This window comes from Pleurodeles waltl, chromosome 8, assembly GCF_031143425.1.
Source record: "Pleurodeles waltl isolate 20211129_DDA chromosome 8, aPleWal1.hap1.20221129, whole genome shotgun sequence".
NCBI classification, from domain to species: domain Eukaryota; kingdom Metazoa; phylum Chordata; class Amphibia; order Caudata; family Salamandridae; genus Pleurodeles; species Pleurodeles waltl.
This window is the reverse complement of record NC_090447.1, coordinates 687136784-687161418: the sequence shown is the minus strand read 5'-3', so window position 1 is coordinate 687161418 and position 24635 is coordinate 687136784. Positions and strand designations below refer to the sequence as shown.

General features: G+C 49.4%; 1 protein-coding gene across 1 annotated transcript in view; it reads left to right on the top strand.

Annotated features, from left to right (window-relative positions):
• Positions 1-24635, top strand: part of POLA1 (DNA polymerase alpha 1, catalytic subunit) — a 1729782-nt gene that overhangs the window by 185659 nt on the left and 1519488 nt on the right. The window contains exon 15 of the mRNA XM_069204808.1: positions 13319-13473. Coding sequence (XP_069060909.1) covers positions 13319-13473 — 155 coding nt within the window. The remainder of the gene's footprint in view (positions 1-13318; positions 13474-24635) is intronic.

Sequence of the window (24635 nt, the reverse complement as noted above, 5' to 3'; positions counted from 1 at the left end):
GGGCAGACAGACAGGCAGACAGACAGGCAGACAGACACGGGCAGACAGACACGGGCAGACAGACACGGGCAGACAGACACGGGCAGACAGACACGGGCAGACAGACACGGGCAGACAGACACGGGCAGACAGACACGGGCAGACATGGGCAGACAGACACGGGCAGACAGACACGGGCAGACAGACACGGGCAGACATGGGCAGACAGACAGACAGACAGACAGACAGACACGGGCAGACAGACAGACAGACACGGGCAGACGGACAGACAGACGGGCGGGCAGACGGGCAGACGGGCAGACGGGCAGACGGGCAGACGGGCAGACGGGCAGACGGGCAGACGGGCAGACAGACACGGGCAGACGGGCAGACAGACACGGGCAGACGGGCAGACAGACACGGGCAGACGGGCAGACAGACACGGGCAGACGGGCAGACAGACACGGGCAGACAGACAGACAGACACGGGCAGACAGACACGGGCAGACAGACAGACAGACACGGGCAGACAGACAGACAGACACGGGCAGACAGACAGACAGACACGGGCAGACAGACACGGGCAGACAGACACGGGCAGACAGACACGGGCAGACAGACACGGGCAGACAGACAGACGGACAGACAGACAGACGGACAGACAGACACGGGCAGACAGACACGGGCAGACAGACACGGGCAGACAGACACGGGCAGACAGACACGGGCAGACAGACACGGGCAGACAGACAGACGGGCGGGCAGACACGGGCAGACGGACAGACAGACGGGCGGGCAGACGGGCAGACGGGCAGACGGGCAGACGGGCAGACGGGCAGACGGGCAGACGGGCAGACAGACACGGGCAGACGGGCAGACAGACACGGGCAGACGGGCAGACAGACACGGGCAGACGGGCAGACAGACACGGGCAGACGGGCAGACAGACACGGGCAGACGGGCAGACAGACACGGGCAGACGGGCAGACAGACACGGGCAGACGGGCAGACAGACACGGGCAGACAGACACGGGCAGACGGGCAGACAGACACGGGCAGACAGACACGGGCAGACAGACACGGGCAGACAGACAGACACGGGCAGACAGACAGACACGGGCAGACAGACAGACACGGGCAGACAGACAGACACGGGCAGACAGACAGACACGGGCAGACAGACACAGACACGGGCAGACAGACAGACACGGGCAGACAGACAGACACGGGCAGACAGACAGACACGGGCAGACAGACAGACACGGGCGGACAGACAGACACGGGCGGACAGACAGACAGGGACGGACAGACAGACAGGGACGGACAGACAGACAGGGACGGACAGACAGACAGGGACGGACAGACAGACAGGGACGGACAGACAGACAGGGACGGACAGACAGACAGGGACGGACAGACAGACAGGGACGGACAGACAGACAGACAGACAGGGACGGACAGACAGACAGGGACGGACGGGCAGACAGACAGACAGACACGGACGGACGGACGGACAGACAGACAGACAGACACGGACGGGCAGACACAGACAGACAGACAGACACGGACGGGCAGACAGACAGACACGGACGGGCAGACAGACAGACACGGACGGGCAGACAGACAGACACGGACGGGCAGACGGGCAGACAGACAGACACGGACGGGCAGACAGACAGACACGGACGGACAGACAGACAGACACGGGCAGACAGACAGACAGACACGGGCAGACAGACAGGCAGACAGACACGGGCAGACAGACACGGGCAGACAGACACGGGCAGACAGACACGGGCAGACAGACACGGGCAGACATGGGCAGACAGACAGACAGACAGACAGACAGACAGACACGGGCAGACAGACAGACAGACAGACACGGGCAGACAGACAGACAGACACGGGCAGACAGACACGGGCAGACAGACACAGACAGACAGACGCGGGCAGACAGACACGGGCAGACAGACACGGGCAGACAGACACGGGCAGACAGACACGGGCAGACAGACAGACGGGCGGGCAGACACGGGCAGACGGACAGACAGACGGGCGGGCAGACGGGCAGACGGGCAGACGGGCAGACGGGCAGACGGGCAGACGGGCAGACAGACACGGGCAGACGGGCAGACAGACACGGGCAGACGGGCAGACAGACACGGGCAGACGGGCAGACAGACACGGGCAGACGGGCAGACAGACACGGGCAGACGGGCAGACAGACACGGGCAGACAGACAGACAGACACGGGCAGACAGACACGGGCAGACAGACAGACAGACACGGGCAGACAGACAGACAGACACGGGCAGACAGACACGGGCAGACAGACACGGGCAGACAGACACGGGCAGACAGACACGGGCAGACAGACAGACGGGCAGACAGACAGACGGACAGACAGACACGGGCAGACAGACACGGGCAGACAGACAGACGGGCGGGCAGACACGGGCAGACGGACAGACGGACAGACGGGCGGGCAGACGGGCAGACGGGCAGACGGGCAGACGGGCAGACGGGCAGACGGGCAGACGGGCAGACGGGCAGACAGACACGGGCAGACGGGCAGACGGGCAGACGGGCAGACAGACACGGGCAGACGGGCAGACAGACACGGGCAGACGGGCAGACAGACACGGGCAGACGGGCAGACAGACACGGGCAGACGGGCAGACAGACACGGGCAGACAGACAGACAGACACGGGCAGACAGACACGGGCAGACAGACAGACAGACACGGGCAGACAGACACGGGCAGACAGACAGACAGACACGGGCAGACAGACAGACGGGCAGACAGACAGACACGGGCAGACAGACAGACACGGGCAGACAGACAGACACGGGCAGACAGACAGACACGGGCAGACAGACAGACACGGGCAGACAGACAGACAGAAACGGGCAGACAGACACGGGCAGACAGACACAGACACGGGCAGACAGACACGGGCAGACAGACACAGACACGGGCAGACAGACAGACACGGGCAGACAGACACAGACACGGGCAGACAGACAGACACGGGCAGACAGACAGACACGGGCAGACAGACAGACACGGGCAGACAGACACGGGCAGACAGCCAGACAGACAGGCAGACAGACACGGGCAGACAGACAGACGGGCAGACAGACAGACACGGGCAGACAGACAGACACGGGCAGACAGACAGACACGGGCAGACAGACAGACACGGGCAGACAGACAGACACGGGCAGACAGACAGACACGGGCAGACAGACACAGACACGGGCAGACAGACACAGACACGGGCAGACAGACACAGACACGGGCAGACAGACACAGACACGGGCAGACAGACAGACACGGGCAGACAGACAGACACGGGCAGACAGACAGACACGGGCAGACAGACAGACACGGGCAGACACGGGCAGACAGACAGACACGGGCAGACAGACAGACACGGGCAGACAGACAGACACAGACAGACAGACAGACAGACAGACAGACAGACAGACAGACAGACAGACAGACAGACGGAGACAGTGTAAGAATCTCCAACACCGAGTGAGTCTGGGGAATTACTTTATTTCTTTAGATACATGTAAAAGGGAGACGTGCAGTTGCTCCATCCGCCGTTCAAAACCGTCTCTCCTCATCCGTTCTCGAATGCCTCAAACACATACAAGCGCATGTGGAATTCCCCGCGCACGGCATTGGAGAACGGTGGGCATTCTCTACTACCAACACTACATATCTTCTCTTTACAGTAGAAACAATATGAAAATAAACAATATATATGTAGAAACAATATGAAAATAACCATATATAAACCTATAAATAAAACAGTTGAACACATCCCAATAAACCGTTTCTATAGAACATTACCATGAATAATAATCTTTTAACTTGCTTGGTTTTACAATTCTCCTGCCAGATCTACTCCACCTACCACTCCTACAATGGATTCCCTCCAATCTACTAGAGTCACTGGAACTGTTAGATGACCTCAGGTCATTTGATGGAAGATGACAATCATCAGTATTCCCTGAATCCTCTCTATATTGACATTGATGAACATGTTCTTCTCTTTCCTCATTCTTCTCTTCCAACCATTCTTTCCACATATGACTCTTCGGAATTCTAGTCTCCGTTCCCAAGACAACTCCAGTACCCTTACATAGTGACAAAGCAGATACATGCCACACTTTACCATCATTGAGTCACACTAAATTATTGTACACAGCAATTACTCTCATGGGGGAAGAAAATTTACTTTGGCCTTTCATAGTGTGTTTATTGCTCTTGACTCACAACATCTCCAACACACAATTTAACCTCCTTACACTTGTGTCTGTCATCATAATACTTTTTATATTTATCCTGAGCTTTCTCAATATTTGTCTTCACCTCCTCCGGACACCATTCTACTCTTTTAGCAGCTTTGAGCCAACCAACATTATCCTTTGACATGGGAGTTCTACCCCTCATGAGTTTAAACGGACTAGCATTTGTACTGTTACATGCAGTAATCCTAAAGGCCCACAAGGTTTTCCATAATTCTGTTTTCCAAACTAAATTGTTGCAATTAGACCATTGAATCATTCCTTTAAGTACACGGTTAAATCTTTCTACAGAACCATTACCTGCAGGATGGTAAATTGAAGTAGTATGATGTTTTATTCCATTCCTTCCCACATAATCTTGGAAAGCAGAAGACGTGAATTGTGTCCCATTGTCCGACACAATACATTTTGGTAAACCCTCTCTTACAAAAATGTTATCCATAAATTTGATGATACTGCTTACATCAGCCTTCCTTACAATTCCTACCTCTGGCCACTTGGAAAAGTGATCTACAAGCACTAACAGGAAGGTTTGCTCTTCACCTTCACCAATTGGTCCCATGACATCAATACCTACTCTTTCCCATGACATGTTGGGAGAAGGAATGGGATGTAAAGGCGGTCTCAACATCACATGTATTTTATCTGCATTTTCACAAACATGGCAATCTCTCACCATTCTTTCTACCTCCTTATCTATCCCCGGCCACCAGTACCAATGTTTCACTCTATTCTTAGTTTTACCGATGCCAAGATGGCCTTCGTGGCAAATCTCAAAATTTTTCCCCCATAAGGTGATGGGAGGTATAACCTTTCCATTCCTAAGAAATAGACCTTCTTCCATAGTTAATTCGTCCCTTACTTCCCAAAAAGGTAACACATTTTTATTAACCATTTTCTTTAATGGCCACCCTTTAGTAATCATGACACTCAATTCTTTCATCGCCTCATCCAAGTTCTGCTCTGTATTCCATTCATCTCGCATGATACCATTGCATACACCTTCCTCTACAATAGCCACCCACATGTCATCTTTACAATCTTCATCGGAATTCTGAAACTCATCCGTATCGTTGGATGGCAAAGGCATGCGGCTTAAGAAGTCTGCAACCGTATTCTTCACTCCAGGTAAGTATTGCACCACATAGTTGTAATCAAACAAACGTACAGACATTCTGGCAAGCCTAGGAGAAGCCTTATACAACCCCTTCGTGGTTAAAACCTTCACAAGTGGTTTGTGGTCACATCTTAATATGACTGTAGTACCCCACACATACTGTCTAAAATGTTCCAATGCCCATACACATGCAAGTGCCTCACGCTCAATAACTGAATACTTCTCTTCAGTAGGAGTTAATGAACGTGAGGCAAAAGCAATAGTGTCTTCATACCCCTCCTTACTAATTTGGGTGAGAACCGCTCCTATTCCCTTGCAACTAGCATCAGTTGTAATGACACATCTAAGACTTGGATCAAAGCCTTGCAAAGGTGGAGCTTTGCAAATATCATTTTTCAACATGTCAAAAGCATATTGACACGCATCTGTCCACAAAAACTTGTTCCTTACTTTGAGCAATTGCCTTAAATCATATGTTTTCGTAGAAAAGTTATTAACAAATTTGGAATAGAATTCTACTAAACCTAGAAAAGCACGGACCTCGTCCTTATTGTGAGGATTAGGTGCCTTGCTTATTGCAGACAATAACTCCTCCTTAGGTTTAATTCCCTGAGCAGATACAACATGCCCCAAGTAATTGACATGGTCACAAGCAAATTTGCATTTACTAAATTCTGCCGTCAGGCCCTTTTCATCCAACGTATTCAATACTTTTAATAAAGTCTGATCATGATCATCTCTTGACCTCCCCATCACCAGGATATAATCTTGGAAGACCATCGTATTATCTATTCCTGCAAGAATTGAGCACATTAACCTTTGGAACATGGCTGCTGCTGACGCCAAACCAAATGGTACTCGCCGAAACCTGTAACATCCAAAGGGTGTAATGAAAGCAGTCAAGTCCCTACTACTGGGATGTAACCGTACCTGATGATAGGCCGCTTTTAAATCAATGGTGGAAAACCATTTCATTCCTCTAGTGCGTGATAACATTTCACTAATATGTGGTAAGGGTACTTGATCAACTAGTACATTCTTATTAAGATCTCTCAAGTCGATGCATAATCGTAAACCCCCATTGGCTTTCTTCACCACGACTAATGGGGTCACCCACTCAGAAGATTCAATAGGTTCTATAATTTTCTCTTCTTGTAATTTATCCAATTGCAGTTTAACATCTTCCTTTAATGGAATGGGAATATTTCTTACTTTATGCACCTGTGGCACAGCATCCTTTTTTAAATGAATAAGGTGCATAAAGCCTTTCATTTTTCCAGTCTTCCCCGTAAATAATTTGGAGAATCTCTGCAGAACCAGTTGACCAATTCCTAACCCTTTTTCTATAGACAATACCGGTTCAGGATTATTGGGGTCCAATATTATACCCAATTTCCTCTGATCAATCCATCCCAAAACGGAAGGGCCAGTGACTGCAATATACAATTTTCCAAACATTTGTCTGTTCTTATACTGGAATTTCAATTCCTTGTAGCCTAACAATTCGATAATTTCCCCAGTAAATGTCTTGATTGTTATGTCTGGTGAGCATAACTCTTCACCCACAATATGTTTGAGACTTCTTTCCCACACATTTTGATTAATAATAGTGCAGAGGGAGACGCAGAGGGAAGGAGACGCAGAGGGAGGGAGACGCAGAGGGAGGGAGACGCAGAGGGAAGGAGACGCAGAGGGAAGGAGACGCAGAGGGAGGGAGACGCAGAGGGAGGGAGACGCAGAGGGAGGGAGACGCAGAGGGAGGGAGACGCAGAGGGAGGGAGACGCAGAGGGAGGGAGACGCAGAGGGAGGGAGACGCAGAGGGAGGGAGACGCAGAGGAAGACGGAGACGCAGAGGGAGACGGAGACGCAGAGGGAGACGGAGACACAGGGAGAGGGAGACGGAGACACAGGGAGAGGGAGACGGAGACACAGGGAGAGGGAGACGGAGACACAGGGAGAGGGAGACGGAGACACAGGGAGAGGGAGACGGAGACACAGGGAGAGGGAGACACAGAGAGGGAGAGGGAGACGGAGACACAGAGAGGGAGAGGGAGACGGAGACACAGAGAGGGAGAGGGAGACGGAGACACAGAGAGGGAGAGGGAGACACAGAGAGGGAGAGGGAGAGGGAGACACAGAGAGGGAGAGGGAGACGGAGACACAGAGAGGGAGAGGGAGACGGAGACACAGAGAGGGAGAGGGAGACGGAGACACAGAGAGGGAGAGGGAGACGGAGACACAGAGAGGGAGAGGGAGACGGAGACACAGAGAGGGAAAGGGAGACGGAGACACAGAGAGAGAGGGAGACGGAGATACAGAGAGAGGGCGACGGAGACGGAGACACAGAGAGGGAGACGGAGACACAGAGAGGGAGACGGAGACACAGAGAGGGAGACGGAGACACAGAGAGGGAGACGGAGACACAGAGAGAGGGAGACGGAGACACAGAGAGAGGGAGACGGAGACACAGAGAGAGGGAGAGGGAGACACAGAGAGAGGGAGACACAGAAAGAGGGAGACACAGAGAGAGAGGGAGAGGGAGACACAGAGAGAGAGGGAGAGGGAGACACAGAGAGAGAGGGAGAGGGAGACACAGAGAGAGAGGGAGAGGGAGACACAGAGAGAGGGAGAGGGAGACACAGAGAGAGAGGGAGAGGGAGACACAGAGAGAGAGGGAGAGGGAGACGGAGACACAGGGAGAGGGAGACGGAGACTCAGAGGGAGGGAGAGGGAGACGGAGACACAGAGGGAGGGAGAGGGAGAGGGAGACACAGAGGGAGGGAGAGGGAGACACAGAGGGAGGGAGAGGGAGACACAGAGGGAGGGAGAGGGAGACGGAGACACAGAGAGAGGGAGAGGGAGACGGAGACACAGAGGGAGGGAGAGGGAGACGGAGACACAGAGGGAGGGAAAGGGAGACGGAGACACAGAGGGAGGGAGAGGGAGAGGGAGATGGAGACACAGAGGGAGGGAGAGGGAAACACGGAGACACAGGGAGGGAGAGGGAGACGGAGACACGGAGACACAGGGAGGGAGAGGGAGACGGAGACACGGAGACACAGAGACAGAGAGGGAGACACAGAGACACGGAGACACAGAGGGAGAGGGAGACACAGAGACAGAGGGAGGGAGAGGGAGAGACAGAGACAGAGGGAGGGAGAGGGAGAGACAGACAGAGAGGGAGACACAGAGACGGAGAGGGAGACACAGAGACGGAGAGGGAGACACAGACGGAGAGGGAGACACAGACGGAGAGGGAGACACAGACGGAGAGGGAGACACAGACGGAGAGGGAGACACAGAGACGGAGAGGGAGACACAGAGACGGAGAGGGAGACACAGAGACGGAGAGGGAGACACAGAGACGGAGAGGGAGACACAGAGACGGAGAGGGAGACACAGAGACGGAGAGGGAGACACAGAGACGGAGAGGGAGACACAGAGACGGAGAGGGAGACACAGAGACGGAGAGGGAGACACAGAGACGGAGAGGGAGACACAGAGACGGAGAGGGAGACACAGAGACGGAGAGGGAGACACAGAGACGGAGAGGGAGACACAGACGGAGAGGGAGACACAGACGGAGAGGGAGACACAGACGGAGAGGGAGACACAGACAGGGAGGGAGAGGGAGACACAGAGAGGGAGAGGGAGACACAGAGAGGGAGAGGGAGACACAGAGAGGGAGAGGGAGACACAGAGAGGGAGACACAGACACAGACAGGGAGAGGGAGACACAGAGAGGGAGACACAGACACAGACAGGGAGAGGGAGACACAGACACAGACAGGGCGAGGGAGACACAGACACAGACACAGACAGGGAGAGGGAGACACAGACACAGACACAGACAGGGAGAGGGAGACACAGACACAGACAGGGAGAGGGAGACACAGACAGGGAGACACAGACACAGACAGGGACAGGGAGAGGGAGACACAGACAGGGAGACACAGACACAGACAGGGACAGGGAGAGGGAGACACAGACAGGGACAGGGAGAGGGAGACACAGACACGGACAGGGAGAGGGAGAGAGAGACAGACACAGACAGGGACAGGGAGAGAGAGACAGACACAGACGGAGAGAGAGACACAGAGAGGGAGAGGGAGACACAGAGAGGGAGAGGGAGACACAGAGAGGGAGAGGGAGACACAGAGAGGGAGAGGGAGACACAGAGAGGGAGACACAGACACAGACAGGGAGAGGGAGACACAGACACAGACACAGACAGGGAGAGGGAGACACAGACACAGACAGGGAGAGGGAGACACAGACAGGGAGACACAGACACAGACAGGGACAGGGAGAGGGAGACACAGACAGGGACAGGGAGAGGGAGACACAGACAGGGACAGGGAGAGGGAGACACAGACACGGACAGGGAGAGGGAGAGAGAGACAGACACAGACAGGGACAGGGAGAGAGAGACAGACACAGACGGAGAGAGAGACACAGAGAGGGAGAGGGAGACACAGAGAGGGAGAGGGAGACACAGAGAGGGAGAGGGAGACACAGAGAGGGAGAGGGAGACACAGAGAGGGAGAGGGAGACACAGAGAGGGAGACACAGACACAGACAGGGAGAGGGAGACACAGACACAGACACAGACAGGGAGAGGGAGACACAGACACAGACAGGGAGAGGGAGACACAGACAGGGAGAGGGAGACACAGACACAGACAGGGACAGGGAGAGGGAGACACAGACAGGGACAGGGAGAGGGAGACACAGACACGGACAGGGAGAGGGAGACACAGACACAGACAGGGACAGGGAGAGAGAGACAGACACAGACAGGGAGAGAGAGACACAGACAGGGAGAGGGAGAGGGAGACACAGACACAGACACAGACAGGGAGAGGGAGACACAGGGAGACACGGAGACACAGGGAGGGAGAGGGAGACACGGAGACACAGGGAGGGAGAGGGAGACACAGAGACAGGGAGGGAGACACAGACGGAGAGGGAGACACAGACGGAGAGGGAGACACAGACGGAGAGGGAGACACAGACGGAGAGGGAGACACAGACACAGACGGAGAGGGAGACACAGACGGAGAGGGAGACACAGACGGAGAGGGAGACACAGAGAGAGGGAGACACAGAGACAGAGAGGGAGGGAGACACAGAGACAGAGAGGGAGGGAGACACAGAGACAGAGAGGGAGGGAGAGGGAGACACGGAGACACAGAGAGAGAGGGAGACACGGAGACACAGGGAGGGAGACACGGAGACACAGAGGGAGACAGAGAGGGAGAGGGAGACAGAGAGGGAGAGGGAGACAGAGAGGGAGAGGGAGACACGGAGAGGGAGACACAGAGAGGGAGAGGGAGACAGGGAGAGGGAGACACAGAGAGGGAGAGGGAGACACAGAGAGGGAGAGGGAGACACAGAGAGGGAGAGGGAGACACAGACAGGGAGAGGGAGACAGAGAGGGAGAGGGAGACACAGACACAGAGAGGGAGACACAGACACAGACAGGGAGAGGGAGACACAGACACAGACAGGGAGAGGGAGACACAGACACAGACACAGACAGGGAGAGGGAGACACAGACACAGACAGGGACAGGGAGAGGGAGACACAGACACAGACAGGGAGAGGGAGACACAGACACAGACACAGACAGGGAGAGGGAGACACAGACACAGACACAGACAGGGACAGGGAGAGGGAGACACAGACACAGACAGGGACAGGGAGAGAGAGACACAGACAGGGAGAGGGAGACACAGGGAGAGGGAGACACAGACACAGAGACAGGGAGAGGGAGACACAGAGACAGAGAGAGGGAGAGGGAGACACAGACACAGAGACAGAGACAGAGACAGAGAGAGGGAGAGGGAGAGGGAGACACAGACACAGAGAGAGGGAGAGGGAGACAGAGACACAGAGAGAGGGAGAGGGAGACAGAGACACAGAGAGAGGGAGAGGGAGACAGAGACACAGGGAGAGGGAGACAGAGACACACAGAGAGGGAGACACAGAGAGAGACAGACACAGACAGAGAGACACGGAGAGGGAGAGTCGGAGAGGGAGACACAGAGACGGGGAGAGTCGGAGAGGGAGACACAGACACGGAGACAAAGAGGGATGGGGAGGGAGACGGAGACACAGAGGGAGGGTGGGGGAGGGAGACACGGAGACACAGAGGGAGGGTGGGGGAGGGAGACACAGAGACACAGAGGGAGGGTGGGGGAGGAAGACACAGAGGGAGGGGGAGGGAGACACAGAGACACGGAGACACAGAGGGAGGGGGAGGGAGACGGAGACACAGAGAGAGGGAGACACAGAGGGAGGGGGAGGGAGACGGAGACACAGAGAGAGGGAGACGGAGGGGGAGGGAGATGGAGACGGAGACCCAGAGAGAGGGAGACGGAGGGGGAGGGAGACAGAGAGGGAGACGGAGAAAAAATAAATAACTTTTCCTGGAGTGTTGAATGAAAGAAAAAAATAGTTCCCTAAAGTGGGCAGTAGAAGGAAACAAATCCGCCAGGTCAAAGGATTGTACTGTGCATAAAAAGGCTATGCTGTAAGGAAGAGTGAAGTGCAAGAAAAATAATCCATCAAATAAGAAGGAAGCAAGTGAGACTGACAGAAACAACCAATGGTACGTAATGGGTGGGATATATTCCCACTAAGTTCACGGTAGATCTCTGGCAAAAAGACAACTTGCCCTTTCTGGTAGGGAAGTACTAAAAACTATTTAAGTTAAAAATACAACTCATAATATTCTATGTACAAATGCTGAGCAGTGATAATCCTTTAAATCACATCTAAGCTCTGAGCTCTAGGAAAATTGCTTTAGCAACAGTACATTGTAACTTTTTCTTAACATCAACAGCTCTTAATAAATAGTGTAGTGTCATACCATCATTTTTTGAATATCTGTACAACGCTAATGCCAAAAATTTGGCAACCCTATAAACTGTTGGCAGATTTTTGTCAGCCTCAAAAAAAGATCGTTAACCCTTTTGCCTGTACAGTCAATGTTAACTGTTGCCCGTCGCCTAGGTCTAGGCCCATAATTGCTGTGTACATAAAATAAAATTATATTTGCTTCAAAAAGATAATCACAGATGTATGTACCAGCGTGTGAAGAGAGTAACACTCCATCCAGTGCAGCTTTCACTCTCCAGATATTTAATATGCTCAATGTAACGTTTGTCATTCGGCTCTATATTACGTAGTCCCACTTTTATTATACCTTGCATCCATAGCCCTCATCTGAATTCAGATGTGATTGTACTGCAAAACCTGTGAAGCGTGCAGAGTTAAAAAAAAAAAAAAAAGCCTTCTTTTCTCAAACCTGATTTGTGAGCCTGTGAAAGATCTTAAATTGTCATAAAGTATCTAGTATGTTGTTCCATCAAGTTTTCCATAAGGGTTCCAAATAATACATACTGTTCCAATTATGATTGGGTGATGGTAGTTAAAAATGGACCTTTTCAAAATATTCTACCCTTCTATATTTATAAAGCAATTTATATCAGATAAGCTTGGCTGCAATAGTTGCTCTACGTATGAAGTGGAGGCTACAAATTAGTATCTTTTGAAATCTGGAAAAGCTCTGCTGCATCTTTCTGATACCCTAATACTTCCTTCTGCTTAACAAAGTTTTTTTTTTTCTTCTTTTTTTTCCTTTTGATCTCCAAATCATGGAATCAAGAGTCAACGGAATTTCTAAAAAAAAAAAAAGAAAAAAAAAAAAAGAAAAAAATGAACTGTTGTAATCTTTGGATTCAGTAGGTCAGTTGTATTTGTTTGTTTTGTATGGTAAAAATAAATATTAAATTAATAATAGATCCAAAAAAAAATCAATAGCTTTTCTGTATATTTAACTTTGAGGTGCCATGTTTGTGCTAGCAACATGTTAATTTGCTTTTTTCCCCCATAGAGCTCTCCAGTCAGCCAGTTAGTTGGTGTAAAGTGGAAGCTGTGGCACTCAAACCAGACCTACTCAGTGTGGTGAAGGATCTCCCACCACCGCCTCTTGTGGTCTTGGCTCTCAGCATGAAGACAGTGCAGAATGTGAAGACTCACCAGAATGAGGTGAATAGTGCAATTCACATGTAGTGATAAAATGCAAATATCTATGCATAGGTTTTCTTTTTTTACTATATATAAAAAAGAACTACACCTTTGTGACACCCCTGAGCTGCCCATTCAATTAGTCCTGGGTGACTGATAGGGGATGGTTGGCTACCAGGTTGTGTTTCTTGGTGTTGACCCAGCAGATAGGGTATGTTTGTGTGTGAGCTAAATTTCCTTTTGGTTCGTTCAAGGACACTTATCTCCTTAAGTGTTTTAATGTAAGCACACCACATGGATCTTACCTGGCATGTACCTGCTTTTAATTAAAAAGAAATACATAAATAAAAAATAAAAAAAGTGGTGGGAATGCTGTATGAACAACTGCCAGTCCAGTGGCTAGACTTATTGCAAGCATTCTGCCCATCATCTTCTGTCTGTTTGATGTAACGCCCTAAGTGGCCAAGAGTATACACAGACGTGGGTTTCTTGCTCACTCTGCCACTGGAATCAATCTACACCAGACTGAAAGGTCCCAGCCTGGGCGAAACTGGTCTTGGTTTGATTGGGTTCTAGTTCAGGGAAGATATGGCATAGCAGTTCGAACTTGATTGTTTTTCTAGGTTCAGGGCAAGACTGATTTGCGTGTGGCTGGTTCCAAACTGAGTTGCCATAGTGGGCAAGAGAACTATGGGCTGGAACGCTACCTCAAGTGATTGTCAGTGGTTAGGCTTGTTGCAGGCATTCCTCCCATCACGTTATGTTGTTATACTTTACTAGTGGTGTATCTTACAAATAGAAAGGAAGGGTGCAGCGGGACATGCATTGAGGAACAGAGACTGCCATTTTCTGCAGCTGCTGGAATGATCGCCTTTGTCTGTCCAGGTCTACTAGATGTGGTTTCAGATCATTGGAGCACTGGTAAACGTGGGGCAGCCAGTGGTGTATTCTCCAAACAGATTGTAGAGTCTAGCTTGGGCCCCACCCTAGAATGTGTGGTGCCACTCCCTTTAGTTGATTTTGAGAGTGGTGGGGGGTGGGGATCCAAGATGTCACTGCACTTGGAAGATCTCTTTGGGAAAGAACTGTGGATCCTAACTGCTCAGAGCTGGAAGTTTTACACTAAGCATGTGAGAGGCTTGTATTTTGCCACAGAATCCTAGTGCTTACCAAAAGCACATGTGAGATTGTGCCTGGGCCGAAGTGGCAGAAGAGGAGCTTGTTGGTTGGTACTAGGTTCGTATTGCAGGGATTAGTGGCTGACAGTTCTGCATAGATGAAAAGCTTTCCAGCTGCCGCATTATGAAGAATGGCCCTTTATGTTCATGGTGCATTGGACATTTACCTTGTATTGTGAATATTGATCCTTGAGCTCTTCAACTTAATGGTGCTTTGGAACAGAAGTTGCAGGTATTCTAGAGGGTCCTTGACCTGGGAAGATGAAGGAAGGGTGGAAAGAGTAAATGTAAGTCTACTGGGGTCAAAACAAAGGTTTTTAAAATATAAATGGAAGAAACCTCCATTAGATTTTCAACATACATAAATCCTGTTCATAGTAAATCATAACAGGAAATTAACACATTTCAGGCTGAGCATCCCCTTGAGAAATATATATATTTTGCTTTTATTAATTGCACAAGGCTTAGCGCTGTGACATTTGTCAATTGTTCCCATCTAACACCATGATGGACAAGGAGAGTAAAAAAGTGCCCCTTTTTGACATGGTAATTGCAGTTTTACTGAAAGTGCACTGGGTTACTGCTACCCACACCCCCATTGCCAGATCATTCCTTAAGACTGTGCAGTTGATCCCCCAATTGGCAGCACCTTGGGCACCCGTGTAAGTACTTAGTAAATAGTACCCTTTGTACCTAGGGCATGGGTACCAAAGAGGGTCCTTAAGGGCTGCAGCATGTATTATGCCACCCTCTGGGACCCCTCACCTATCACATGCGGACTGTCATTGCTAGCTGCGTGTCTTGGTGCAGCTAAAAGTGAAAACACAACATGACAAGCCTGTGCGTCATATCCCCCAACACTGCATGCAATATATGTAAGTCACCCCTCTAGCAGGCCTTACAGCCCTAAGGCAGGGTGCATTATATTTCATATGCGGACATATCTTCAAGAGCAGATATGCCCCTTCTATGTCTTTATCGATTCTTAATCATAGTAAGTGATCAGGAAAGCCATTTTAAGTGCATGTGCCGCACACTGGTCAATACGTGTTCCACAGCTACATGATGGCTCCATTGAAAATAGGGATGTTTGGTATCAAACAGCTTGTATAATTACACCCTCACTGATTCCAGTAATTGGCTTTATTAATACATGCACCTAGAGGGCAACTTAGAAGTGCCCCCTGAAAAACCTACCAACTACCGGTGGGCTTACTAACTAGTTTTAGCCAGCCTGCCACCAACAAACTGGTTTCAGACCCCCAAGGGGGAGAGCCTTTGCTCTTGGGTGGTCAGGAACAAAGCCTGGTCTGGGAGGGATGTTGACACACCCCACCCAACAGGATGACTTGCAAATTTGCGATCCAATGCAGGCGGCTTCAAAGAAGCCCATCATCCCTGGTATGTAGATCTGGTCTCTCAACCCACCACCCCCCTGCCCCGGGACCCATTTGGCACCTGGACAGGGGAGAAAATTAGTCAAAGGTGTGTCCACCCTCAGGTCCGTTCTACCCCTAAGGTGGGCTCCTTGATGTGGACACAAAATTTAGAAATCTGCCATCTTGGTGATGGCAGAATTAAGAGCTCTAGGACAGGGTTAAGCCCATTTCCCACAGGAAGTGGTCACATAGGGGCCGTAGTGACCCCAGCAGTAATTAGCCCCTTGGCTACTTCCCTTCTCTTTTTTTAAACACCCTTAAAGTCAGTATTTAGGGGTGCCTCTGGCACCAGGAACACAGATCCTGCTGACCTGAAGGACACTGCAGTGCTGCAAAAGGCAAGAAGTGAAGACCAGTGACTGACTCAGTGCCAATCCTGCCAGTCAGCTGACTTTGGCAACTGTGGAAAAAGATGCCTCATCCTGCAACTTCTGAAGCTTCCAAATCCCGGGAAAACTGCCAGCCTTCACCCCAGCACAAGGAACTCCAGTGGAGTAGCGGAGCTACTTCCCTGCACCTGCAGGCACCCACAAGAAGAACAGAAGACTCTGGACTCCTAAAACCAGACACCAGAAAGCACCACTCCACCTGTGCACCCTAGCTCGAGTCGCAGTGGGCCAACGTGATCCCTAGACCCTCCAGAGACTGAGCCCACCTTGGTATCACCAGCTGTTGACTTCCCGACAACACCTGCTGCCTCTTTGTGCAGACCCCTCTTTACTGCGAGCGACCTGGAGACAAAGACCTAATACCTCAGGACACCTCTCCGAAGAGAAGAAAACCAAGGGTGCCCGCTCCCCGCCCCCCTCCGGCCTCGTGAGCCCACTTTTTGGCTTGGTCGGACCCGACCCCCAGTCCACTCCTGCAGCCTCTTTCTGCAGCCCCCCCCCACCTCGACTGCTCCGTTGACAGAAAACTGATGCCCAAGGACACCTCTGCACCTGGCCAAAGTTGTCCCCACATCCCCCAGCAACTCAAGATTTGAACCCTTCTGTTGGTTCACCCAGACTGGACCCCCATTCTCAGCCTGCAGTTCCTTTCTGTCTGGACCAATCCCCATTCACTTGAATGGGGCCCTGGTGCAGAACTACACCTTTACACCTGACTGCCCCAATGCTGCCCAAGGTGACCTGTTGGTATGGCCCAGGACCTTGTTCCGTACATACCTGGAAGAGTGGTCCTGTAAGTCACTGAGTACCTGTTTGCCATGTTTTACTCCATGGGATAACATTGCAGCTTCAGAACATTGCACTAAGTATTGACTTCTCAAAACTGTGATAATTTCTATTGCAAAACGTACCTGCCTAAACATATATAAAGATACTTGTTTTTTTGTGTAAATTGGTGTAGATCTCCTTAATGAGTTCTCGTTTGTGTGCCTATGGTAAATGTTTAACACCCCTCTTTGATTACCCTAAGGCTGCTTGACTACACTACCTTCTAAGGGCGCACCTTGGAATTGCTAGAATAAGCCCCTGTCCACTACTAAGAGAACCCCTGGATTCTTTGCACAGTATATATCATTTTGATATACTATATAAAGAGCCAGCACAGAGAGGGAGTTGGCACTGTAAATTTTGAAGAAGAAGCCAAAATTCTCTCCTGCTAAGGGGAGGGCCATCTCCTCTAGGATGATTCGGTATAAAGTTCTCGACCAAGCACTTAAACGAAGGCAGCACATCAAAGAAAACGTGGAGATCCAGCGTCAGGCTTACTACCTAAAGTGCCTGCAGCCACCTCCTTCACAGGAAAACACATGGAGATTCCTCTGTAATACACTTTGAGAAGGGGGAACTCCAGATTGTGCAAAAAAGAAAACAGTGCAAGCATTTTGTTCTTGTATTATCGTGTCTAAACTGCCACCCTCAAGATTGAAGAAAAACCCTAGTCGACGACAGCGTTCCCATTGATATCCATGAGGCAATCTCGTCAACGACTGAGAACATCATAGGTGACGACAGTATAGTCAACAGAAATTCTCCTTGAAGATGACACCATTGTCTGCCACTCCAAGGATGTTCCCCTTTTCTCTGTCGACACAAACCATGACACCATAGATGCTGACAAATCCAGGAGTATTGCTAACACTTTTGACTATGAATTTTCCTATGTAGGCTACCTTTTCACCCATAAAAGTACATGCAAGCCTACAGATTTTAGACTCTGCAACCAAAATGCCTCAGACTACCTATGTTCCTGAAAACTGGTTGTGGGTTATGTCCTGAAGTTTGAGGACAAAGCCCTAGTTGAAGAGGGCAGTTAACAGGGCTGCGAGTATCAACCCCAGACCATCATAATTGACCCTTCTCTTTTATGGTAGACAACCAGAGGTTATGCAGGTACATTTGTCAATGTTGCAACAATTGGACACTTCTCAAAGGCTACTTCCTTGTAACCTGCAAGGCAGCCTACGGCTGCCCCACCCTTGGTACCTACTGCACCTACTCCACCTCCACCATCTATGCCTCCGCTGTCTCCACCTCCTGTGAACAAGCCTCCCAAAGTGGTGAAACAACTACTGGTCTCTCAGAGTCCTAATGACATGGATGAATACTCATTGGTTTCTGTGTATTCAGATTTGAAAGAAAAAGTTTCAATCCCTTAGGGAGATAACTGCTATGACTGGAGTGAGATGACTACATTTTACCTAAGGCAGGTGATGCATCGCCCACTCAAACACATCACCCTCCAAACAGCGTAGGTCCGCTTCATGCTCTAATGGAGAGAGCAACTAAAAGGTTAAGTCTCTTAATGGCTTCAGTGGAGCAGCAGTCTTATTTGATTTTGAAAAGCAGTGACGTAAGTCCACATGGTCCATACCCATATTGTGCTCACCTGTTCTGAAGGCATAAGATTGCAGTGTACAGTTCAAGCAGTTGTTCAACGTCTAGAGAAAAGTACAGGCCACTATATCCGACCCCTGCATTCCTTAAGAGTCCGCGAAAGCCAGACTGTTATAATCTCTGTGACTCAGATCAGGGAGCCCAATCACTCCATCTGTCCATCTTGACCGACAATGCAGCCAAATTGATAATTTTGGCTAGAAAGTTAGTTCAGTGGCAGAAGCATTAATAAGCTGGCAAAGCTTTAGCAATATTAGACCCTACTAATCGTCAACTTTGGCATGACATTTCGTCGCTATTAAACCTAATTTCAGAGGACCAGCAGGAATCTGCAAGATCAATGATCAAGGCAGGAGCAGTAAACTCTGTAGCAACGATTGATGCTGCAATGAGCTTTTCCAGTGCAGGCTGCTGTCAAATGGCAGGGGCAACAGTGTTAAGACTGCAGGGATGGCTGAGATGGACAGCTTTCCAACCAGATGTCCAAGCAAAAATCCTCTGTGCCCTTAGATGGTTTCACCCTGTTGGTAAACATTTGGATGAGGCCCTACAGAACTTATAGGTGGAAGAGAATATTGCAGAATCACTATGGGTTCCACAGTATAGACAAGCAATCAGTATGGGGCTCATGGCAGGTCATATTACCCCCCACGGTAAACTGAATATGACCAGGGAATACACAACCAATTGGATCCAAGGTTGAGGTTATGACGTCCTGCATGGGGACTCCATGATAGCAGCAGATTATACACTCAGGATATTTTTGGAGTGTTGTATTGAAGTCACCTGTCTGCTGACCCAAGAAAAAAACCATTTTCACTTAAGTGAGCCACAACAGGAAATTCTCATCCTAAAGGGACTGATTGAGACAGTCTATAGGTCCCAAAGAAAACAGGGATTTTAATCCAGATTGTTTTTGATGATTAAGAAAACTGGACAAAGGAGACTTTAGAACTGAAAAGAAATTGAGAAAAGTCTCTTTGCATGGTAACGCTCCAAGAACTACTCATGATGATCCAGAAAGAAAGTTACGTGACTGTCTTGGATCTTTAAGATGCAAATTTCTGTATCCTTAAACACCAGAAGCACAGACCTACCTCTGCTTTTCAGTGATTGAGCACACTAGCAATTCAAGATGCTTCCCTTTGACCTCAAATCAACACCTTTGTTATTTACCAAATGCCTAGTGCCAGTTACTGGCTTTCTCAGGAAGTGTCCCTCTACTTGGATAACTGACTTGTCGAGGCACCATCAAGACAAGAGGGAAAGACATCTACACTGACTGCATCAGTATGTTTCACAGGTTGGTACGGATACTAAACATTGACAAATCCTTAATGGAACCAAAACTGAAACTTAAGTTCTTGGGAGCAATACTAGACATATAGCTGGGAAAGGCTTTTATGTCACTGGACAGAATAAGAAAGCTCCAAGTCATGGCAGAGAACATACCACCAGTCACGTCAGTCTTGGTCAGGCAGTAAAAACTCTTTCTGGGCCCAGAGTCATCCTGCATAGGCCTTATAGCCCTTTGCAGACTCTGAATAAGATCTGTCTGACAAGAGGCGGACAATCAGTCAAACACATTCAATTCATGGGAAGTTACAAGATTGCTTAAGAAGGCACTGATAGGGTAGAAATGCAAATCTGAATGCAGGTCTTTTCATCCTCCATTGGACAGAGGGCTGCTCACAATGGATGCGTCCGTGGACTGACTGGTGGGGGTAGGTCACATGCAAGGTTGACCGGAGATTTCCGGTTGGAGTAGACTGTCATGTCCTGGAGCTTCAGGCCAAGTTTCCTCCCAAGACTGGCAGGTCAAGCAGTCCTCATCAAGAATGGACATAGATATGCTTTCTGAGGTTCCCCCTGCCCCTGAGTCTGATTTATATCTCTTGGCGTCAGGACTCAGCCAATGTGCCAATTCAAATTAGAAATCTAGTTGCACTGCAACCTCTGAGCAACAAAACGTAGAAGTGTTTCTTGCCAATAATCAATCATTCAAGATGAGTTCTTGGAGACACTGGACCCTCTTTAGTTGATAATACACTCAAGAAAAGCACTAAAAACAGGACATGTATTTTTAAGTGTTTATTTTAAAATAGTGACCTAGTGCATGAAATATGAATGCTAACCACACAGAATATGAAAAGTAACTTGGCGAGAGAGGTCATGTAAAATGAAAAAAAATAAAACTATTGGACTTGACCCTTTATGCAGGGTCATCACCAAACATTTTGCCTTCACCTTCCTGTTTTCTGAGCCTGTTTTTGTCAGCTTTTAGGACCTTGCACACTTTACCAATGCTAACCAGTGCTTAAAGTGCTTGAGCTCTCTCCCTAAAACATGGTAACATTGGCTTAATCCCAATTGGCATGTTTAACTTCCCTGCAAGTCCCTAGTAAAGTGGTGGCACTTGTACCCAAGATCTCTAAGTTAAACTCTACTGGTGGGCCTGCTGCATTAATTGTGCCACACAATTAAGTATGTCTGTAAACGTGTATCCGGCCTGTCATTTCAACCTGTATCTGCAGTTTTTTAAATCTGTTTATTTCAGGTTTTCCCAAAAACTAACAACAAAACAAACATTACAAGTAACTCTTCAACATTGCAGCAGTGTTACCTTCGTAATTATTTTGTCTCATACCTGTGAGACTCCCACCGTTGAAACATATGGGGGGGATGTGGTCCACCATATGTAACAATTTTAGTCTGAGCATAAACCGGTTCATCCTGGGCTAGTTATTCCCAGTCTTGCCTTTGCTCACACAGACTGCATTCACACACTTAAGCGCCCTCTGAATCACTCATCATTTGTCTGTGGTGTCTATGCCACTGAGGCTCGTCATCAGTGCAGAGGGTTGTGTGCTTGTACCATCTTGATTTGATCCCTAGCTAGATTCTCTCTCTCTCCATGCACCCCTTCCACCAGTCGCTCCAGCGTCTCTCCCCATATCGTTGGGCCTCTCTCAATGCGTTTGCTGTTCAGGCTTTCTCACAGGTCTGTGTGCTATTAATGGAGTGGCGGTGGTTCAGTCTTGGCCCAGTGTATAGCTATACGTTGCCTAGCCAGCACCAGTCCCAGCAGGGCAAATCTGTGCTTCATCTTTTTCCCCTCCATAAGAGGACGCCTAATAGACCGTGTATGACAGTCAGCTCCATCCGGCTGTGCAATGTCACCCACTACCTTATCCCAATAAGCGAGTAGCCTGGGGCACTGCCAGGTCATGTGCAGGAAGTGAGCTAATAGTCTCCCGATTGTCCAGGGGAAATCCTGCTTAACCGTTGTGGTATGAGATACGCACGGTGTAGGTAAAAGTATTGAATAATTAAAATAGCCATCGCTTGCGGTTTCCTTCACATTTGCGCTTCCACTCCCCGTCGGTAAGCTGTGACCTGTGTGTGCAGTTTAATCGCCATTTCAACTTTGCAAAGTAACACGCTTGCCAGGCCTTAAACGCCCCTTTTAGTGCATATAAACCACCCTTAAGGTAGGCCCAAAGTAACCCATTAGGCATGGTACATTGTGATTAAAAGGTTGAATGTACTTTTAAGTTGTACATGTCCTGGTAGTGAAAAATCCTAAGATTGTTTTTCAATACGGTGAGACAGACCTCTTCCAGAAGATAACATTGGGTTGCCTTATTACATTTAAGTGCTAAATTTTAATTGCAGACAGATATGCTTTCCATGTTTGGTGTTTGCAAAATTGTAATTAAAAGTCCTCTTTAATGGTAAAGTTGGATCTTAAGTTAACATTTTGAAAATGCTACTGTTAGAAAGTTGGCATTTTCTTGTCCTAGTGATTTGTTGCCTGCAGCCTGTTCAATGGTCACGTGACTGGATGTAGTTGTCTCTTTGTTAGTTAACACATGTTTGTTTATTCCTCCCAGACAATAGAGGGTAAGATGTGCCTAATTGTGGCATTAAGTGGCAGGAAGTGGGGGGCGCAGAGCTGTGCACAGCAACACTTGTATCTAAATAGACTGTACACTGCCTTCACACAAGACTTGTCAACACTGCTTTGTTCATGCAGCCAGCTTGGTGGCAGGCAAGGGGAGCTAGGAAACGTCAAGGACTTCAAAGGGCATTCTCTAGTAAGTTCTACTGCAAAGAAGGCATCAGGTATAAATAATGGAGCCTCAGACCCAACTCATAGGTACATTCTGGGATCTGTAGGTACTACAGAAGGACTGCTTTGCTGCGAGAACTGCTGCACCGTCACTCTGCTGCCCAGCTTACTAAGACAGAAGACTGGACCTGCACCCTTCATCCCAGGCTGAAGTGACTTCAGGGGTCAGCTGACTGGCTACCTGCCTTGAGCTACAGGGACATAACCAGCTCCAGGGGCCTCTGTGCATGTGCTTAGCTGATCTGCTGCCTGGACCTGCAACTGGACCTTCCTGAGCCCTAGTGGCCTATGTGCCTATCAGGTCCTGGACACTTGGTGTTGCATAATTGGAGCTCTCTCCCCGAGAGAAGGGGGAAATACTGAAGTTTTCAGCTCATAGAGGCTGGACCTGTTTGTGCCAAGATCTTCCTCCCCATGTGCTGGATGTTTGAAAGCAACTCTTTCAGCGGGACTGGGTCCTTGTATTTGACCCATGCTCCATTGCGGTCGGCCTGAACTTGTGACTTTCAGATGAAGCCACTAGACGCCAGGGATTTCTTTTTTTTTTTTTGTTTTTTTGTTTAAGATGATAAAGGGAACTACCCCTTAGGCAAGGGTCGATCCCCAGGGGGCAATTTTTTTTTTATTAGGCCTTTTCTGTCCCACTTGGGGCGCTTCCCTTTTGGACCCTCTTTGGCTCCCCCTCAATTCAACATGTTTTTGGCCCTTTCTTGTCACAGGCACTTGGTCCACCTACACAAGTAGTGAGGTATCATTTTTATCAGGAGACTAAGGGGAACGTTGAGTGGTAGGAAATCTGTGCCGGTGTGGGGATCCCACCCAAAAAATGTCTTTTTTTTTTTTTTTTTTTACACCAAATTTGAGGTTTGCTGAGGATTCTGGGTAAGAAAATATTGAGATCCATGCAAGTCACACCTCCCTGGACTCGCTCGGGTGTCTAGTTTTCAGAAAACTCTGGGTTTGGTAGGTTTCCCTAGATGGCTGCTGAGCCCAGGACCAAAAATGCAGGTGTCGGTCCCACCACCCCCCCCAGGTAGTTTTGTGTTTTATCATTTTGATGTGTCCACGTAGTGTTTTGGGGCATTTTCTGTTGCGGGCACTAGGCCTACCCACAAAAGTGAGGTACCATTTTTATCGGGAGATGTGGGGGAATGCGGAGTAGAAGGAAGTTTGTGGCTCCCCTCAGATTCCAGAACTTTGCAGCACCGAAATGTGAGGAAAAAATGTTGTTTTGCCAAATTGTGGGGTTTGCTAAGGATTCTGGGTAACAGAACCTGTTGCGAGCACCACAAGTTACCCCATCCTGGGTTCCCCTAGGTGTCTAGTTTTCAGAAATGTCCAGGTTTGCTAGGTTTTCGTAGGTACCGGATGAGCTAGAGGCCAAAATCCAAAGCTAGCACTTTGCAAAAAAACAGGGCAGTTTTCTTTGGGAAAATGTGATGTGTCCATGTTGCGTTTCTTGTCATGGGCATTAGGCCTACCCATGCAAGTGAAGTACCATTTTTTTCAGGAGACTTTGGGGAACACACAATCGAAGAAAGTGCCCATTGTCTTTCTCGAAATTTTTTCCTTCCAAGTATAAGACAGTGTA